Source organism: Petromyzon marinus, unplaced genomic scaffold, assembly GCF_048934315.1.
Source record: "Petromyzon marinus isolate PM22_M1 ecotype Great Lakes invasive population unplaced genomic scaffold, UKy_Petmar_22M1.pri1.0 PM_G_Scaffold_17, whole genome shotgun sequence".
NCBI lineage: Eukaryota > Metazoa > Chordata > Hyperoartia > Petromyzontiformes > Petromyzontidae > Petromyzon > Petromyzon marinus.
In genome coordinates, this window is record NW_027422728.1 from 2211703 (window position 1) to 2217434 (window position 5732).

The 5732-nt window shown below is 51.6% G+C and overlaps 1 protein-coding gene across 1 annotated transcript; it reads left to right on the forward strand.

Moving 5' to 3' along the window:
* Nucleotides 1–433: 433 nt before the first annotated feature.
* On the forward strand, nucleotides 434–5342 carry LOC142911134 (uncharacterized). Its single transcript, XM_076060214.1, has 2 exons — nucleotides 434–864; nucleotides 3256–5342. Exon 2 carries the CDS (start codon nucleotides 3419–3421, stop codon nucleotides 4463–4465), a length of 1047 nt encoding a protein of 348 aa, XP_075916329.1. The 5' UTR covers nucleotides 434–864; nucleotides 3256–3418; the 3' UTR covers nucleotides 4466–5342.
* Nucleotides 5343–5732: the final 390 nt, after the last annotated feature.

Below are 5732 nucleotides of genomic sequence, written 5' to 3' on the forward strand. Positions count from 1 at the left end.
AGACATTTTCAGATTCATCTACTCTTAAAAAACACCACAGAACACACATGGGAGAGAAACCCTTCAAGTGCAGTGTATGTGGGAAGGCATTTTCAGATTCATTTGCTCTTAAAACACACCAGAGAACACACACGGGAGAGAAACCCTTCAAGTGCAGTGTGTGTGGGAAGGCATTTTCACAGTCATCTGGTCTTAAATCACACCAGAGAACACACACGGGAGAGAAACCCTTCATGTGCAGTGTGTGTGGGAAGGCATTTTCACAGTCATCTGCTCTTAAAACACACCAGAGTACACACGGGAGAGAAACCCTTCAAGTGCAGTGTGTGCGGGAAGGTATTTGCACATTCATCAAATCTTCAAGTACACCAGAGAACACAGAAGCATCAGAAGATCCACAAGGAGTGGAGTCTGAAATCAGCTTGTGAAAGTCAAAGTGCCGCAATGTGCCCACCCCTCATGAAACACGAACCGGAAGAAAATCCCAGCTTGGACACTTTTAAAGGTATCGAGGTGAAATGTGAAGAGGTGATGGTGAAATCTGAAGAAGTGATGGTGAAGAGCAAAGAAGTGAAGGTAAAATGTGAAGATGAAGATTCAACTCCAAAATGGGACCTTCACATCGATGGAGGCAACGTAAAGCAGGAGGAGAATTCTGACTGTGAGGCAGAGCGAGGCAACTCCCAGCAGTTTGTGGAAGTGGAGGTGTGGGTGGACTTCCTCCGAGACAATACAAAGTCAAGTGGAGACCCGGTAGATGTGTAAGCTTGACATGATGTCGCTCCAATACATGCACCTTTGTCACAGGCCTTTAATGACAAGAACGTGAAGTTGGACACTCAGCTCCTAGGTTCAACCTGCAGAGTAAGAGCGGCCAGTCTTTGTGGACCTGTCTGTTGGGTAGATCTTTAACCAGGAGCGAGAGACAATAAGCCCCCAAGCATTCACTATGTTATTATTGCATTTACACGGTGCTTGCTTTATCGCCTCGGCAACTCGGAGTTTTGTGTCGTACCTCGTCTGAAACACTCGAAGAGCATCCCCAAGTAGCAGCTGCCCCTGTGTGGCACAAGGTGGTGGCCCTGCACCGTCCTGCATGTGGACAAGAGCCTGTCAGTAGGGGGCGATGATTGATGCGTCATCTCAGTTGTGTAGTTTGTAGGTAATCTTGATTCGAAGCTTTCGTGACCGCAGGATTCCACACTCTTGAGTTCTTTCGGTAAAGTCACCTCGTGGGTAGAAACATAACAGGTCACGGCGTTGAGATCACAACACAAGCAATCGTCATCAGGTGGGACAACCACAGCAAGAGAAACTGCTGAAGTAGTAGGCGCCTACTCCAGCAGATTCCTCTTATTGCAGCTGTGCTTGTCCCACCTGATGACGATTGCTTGTGTTGCCATCGAAACTCCGTGATCTATTATTTGTAGCGTAATGTTTAGAATTTGCTCAATGATTTAGAATGAATAGTTCATAATAAAGGTTTTTGGGTTAGATCGCGTTATTTATAAATGTGTCGTAACCCTCCACCACCCGACACGGCCAATCAGCAAAAAAAGTCACGTTGACAAAAGACAAATAATTCACTACTTTAGCCCACCGGTGTGTTGAAGAGTGAATCCACAACATTTACAGTTTGAGTAGTACTGTGACGTTTCGCTGGTAAATACATCCAGCATCATCGGGCAATTCGCCAGAATGGTAAAGCCCTCGCTTGCTCCCGGTTTTATATAGAGCAGCAGGGTGACGTCATCACTTAACTCATATCAGGTGCAGTGATTAGAGGCGGAGGGGGGTATTGTAATTATATAATCGATTAGTAATCAGTCATTGGTAATGATTAGTAATAAGTGGTAGATTAGTAATTAGTTGTAATGTGTGTTAGTGATTATATGCTATGTTAGTAATCCGTTAATTAGTTTGTGTTTCCCCTATAAGGAATTGTAATGTGCATTCATGTTCTTAGCTTCCTCGGCAAAGTGACGCTGAAGGGAAACAACAAAACAACAAACATAGATATTCTATTATTTTATTGCTTCCCCCCCAACGTGACTCCACCGAAAGAGCCAAGAACATGAATCACTGCAGTCACGAAAGCTTTAAATCAAAATGTAATGTGTATTATTTAATAATACGCTTCCAGGCCGCACTAAGCCTGTAGCTGTCAGAGTGATTAAAGTTATTCTTATTCCTCTCAATTTCAATGGATTCTCTAATTAGTCTTTGCCAGTAATAATTAGTTTTACACAACACTGCAACATTGTCAAAATCAATTAAGTGTCCTTGTTTACAAGCATGTTCTGCCACTGCCGACAGTTGTGTTTGAGATAATTTATATCTCTCTGATGTTTTTTTAGTCTTACACTGATGTTACGTCCCGTCTGTCCAATATAGCATCTGCCACATAAACAATTAATCCGATATACACCTTCTGTTGATAATTTAGGTAATGCGTCTTTAGTGCAAGATACTAGTTTTTGAATTTTGTGTACTGTACCAAATCTTACTGTAATGTTTTGCTTTTGCAAAACACGGGCTAATCTGTCAGTTACTCCTGAGATATATGGAATTTTTATTGTTTTAACAATCTGATCGCTTTCAGCAGTATTGCTTTGCGACCGTGATTTGGCATTCAGTGCTCTGTTAATTTGAGCATTATTGTAGCCATTCTGTCGTAGTGCGTCTTTAACGTGTTTGATCTCTCTCACTAGACTCTCACCATCTGACACTGTTTTAGCCCGATGTATGAGCATCTTGATAAGAGAGGATTTCTGAGCTGGATGATGATGCGAATCTGCATTCAGATAGGCATCAGTGTGCGTTTGCTTTCTGTAAACGCTGTGTGTTATTTTACCGTTTAGGCCATGTCCAAGCAAAATATCTAGGAATGGGAGTGTGTTATTCACCTCCATTTCCATGGTGAACTGGATGGCCGGGGTTTGTGCATTGAGATGATTTAGAAAATCATTAAGCGTATCTTTACCATGTGGCCAGACAACCAAAGTGTCATCCACATATCTAAACCAAAAAGATGGTTTTAACGTGAATTATTTGTCTTTTGTCAACGTGACACTTTTTTTTGCTGATTGGCCGTGTCGGGTGGTGAAGGGTTACGACACATTTATAAATAACGCGATCTAACCCAAAAACCTTTATTATGAGTTTATATAGGTAGCTCTGCTTAAACGCGTCTCTCTCTCTCCATCCATCTCTGTCTCCACTCTCTCCCTCTCCCTCTCTTCCTATCCCCTGTAGGTTCGGGCCCGAGCGAGTTCCTGCCGGGGATTTGGCTCTTCAGGAGTTGATTCCCCCTGTGGCTTTGTCGGCACGAGGCGACCGCGCGAAGCGTCAAGGGCTCCACCGGGCCCCAAGCTGCCGCCCCAGCACCACCGTAGCAGCCAAACCACCGGTGCTCGGCATGGCCTGTATGAAGGTCTTGCTGGACCGCATGTTGCGCACGGGGTACAGCGTCGTCCAGGAGAACGGACAGAGGAAGTTCGGACCGCCGCCCGACTGGCAGGGGCCCCCTCCCGCCCGTGGCTGCGAGGTGTTTCTGGGGAGGATCCCGCGCGACCTCTACGAGGACGAGCTGGTGCCCGTGCTGGAGACGGTGGGGAAGCTCTACCAGCTCCGCCTCGTGACGGGGCACGGCGGAGAGACCCGCGGCTACGCGTTCGCTACCTACGCGACGCTCGCCCAAGCCACGGATGCCGTCAAGAAACTCGACAAATTAGCGATCCGTCCCGGACGCCGCATTGCAGTCTGCATCAGCGTGGACAATCGCCGCCTCTTCATTGGGGGGCTGCCAAAGAACAAGAAGCGAGCGGAGGTGATGATGGCGATGAGCGGTGCCACGGAGGGCGTGGTGGACGTCAAGATGAGCGTCTGTCGCCGAATCAACTTCCAGCTATGGGGCCGGACCATCAAGGTGGACTGGGCCATCCCGGAGTGGGACACGGTGGCTGCGGCTGCGACAACGGAACACGAGGAGGAGAAGGAGGCGGCGGTGCCAGACCTGCCGGAGCCGGAGTGCACGGGCACCGGCAAAGCCGCACACAGCCTGTTTGAGGGCTGGGGGGCACGGACGCGGCTGTGGTGGGTACCTCTCCACCTGCGGCCCATGCCCATTGCTCTCGAGGCGCTGCCGGAGGCGGCCATGCTGTCGTGGGAGGTGCGGCTGTGGATGCTGTGCCGGACCGCCGGTATCAGCTACCCAATCTTCGAGCTGCACGCTTACTCGGAGCCCGGGATACCCGTAGGCCTCCTCTATAAGGTCTCGGTTCCCGGGATGGGAGAAGGCGCCGGCATCTTCCCTGCATTTCTGAGCTCCAGCGAGGAGGGAGCACGGGAGGTGGCGTGTCAGCTCGCCTACAACATCCTCAGCGATGCGAATCCTCTGAGAATGTGCCCAGCCTCTGCCGCGACACCGCCTCCCAGCCGCCTTTTCCAGGACCTCTCGGCGTAACCCGGCTCCTTCCCCATGACCCGGCAGGTGGTCGCCATGTACTGTACCTGCCCAAAAGCGACATGTACCCGTAGCGCATGTGTCCATTGCAGCGGCGTTCGTCAGACCACTGACGATGTTCTACCCACGAGCCCTCACTTAGCGTTCACTCTGAACCTCACGTCCATTGCGGCGTTCAAACAGCAAATTGTCCGGCCACTCACTCTCCACGTTCACGTTACCGCACGCTCTCCACTCAGCCATCCGCCCCCTTTCCTTTTTCCCTCGTGGGGGGGGGGGGACCACCCCTGACTTCACGTCGCGCCTCTCTCATTTGACTCATCGCTCCGCACGTGTCCTCGTTCGCTCCTTCTCACCAGACCACGCGCCGCTACCTCGCTCGCTACGCACGTCTCACGAAATGACTTTCCACGTTAACGTCTCGTCACTGTGCCGGCTCTTCTTGGCCGCGATTCCGGCTGGCGGCGTGACGGCGACGGAGAGAGATGTCGGCGAACGGCGACACGCCAGGACCCGGGACCCCACGCACGAGCCCCGAGCTCCGGGTCTGCTCCCCCATATATACCCCTAGGCGTGACCTTCCAGCAGGTTACACGAGAGGGCGCGGCCGAAGGCGTGGCTAGGCCCCGCCTCCGGCCACGCCCTCTCGTGGAACCTTCCAGCAGGTTACACAAGAGGGCGTGGCCAGAGGCATGGCTAGGCCCCGCCTCCAGCCATGCCCTCTCGTGGAACCTTGGAGCAGGTGACCGGAGTAACTCGGCTAGCCCCACCTGTTGCCTTTGCCCCAGATGCGCCTCCTTCCCTGATTGGTTCTTACCTCTGTGGCTGTACCCGTGAAGCCCTTGCCAGGCCAGCGGGTGTCACCCTGTCATGTCAGCAGGTGTCACCCTGTGATGTCAGCAGGTGTCACCCTGTGATGTCAGCAGGTGTCACCCTGTCATGTCAGCAGGTGTCACCCTGTCATGTCAGCGGGTGTCACCCTGTGATGTCACCAGGTGTCACCCTGTCATGTCAGCAGGTGTCACCCTGTCATGTCAGCAGGTGTCACCCTGTCATGTCAGCAGGTGTCACCCTGTGATGTCACCAGGTGTCACCCTGTGATGTCAGCAGGTGTCACCCTGTCATGTCAGCAGGTGTCACCCTGTCATGTCAACAGGTGTCACCCTGTGATGTCAGCAGGTGTCACCCTGTGATGTCAGCAGGTGTCACCCTGTCAGCAGGTGGCACCCTGTGATGTCAGCAGGTGTCACCCTGTGATGTCAGCAGG

Excerpts from the sequence above, each read along its gene's own strand:
- LOC142911134 (XM_076060214.1), top strand. The coding sequence starts at position 3,419 with ATGGCCTGTATGAAGGTCTTGCTGGACCGCATGTTGCGCACGGGGTAC.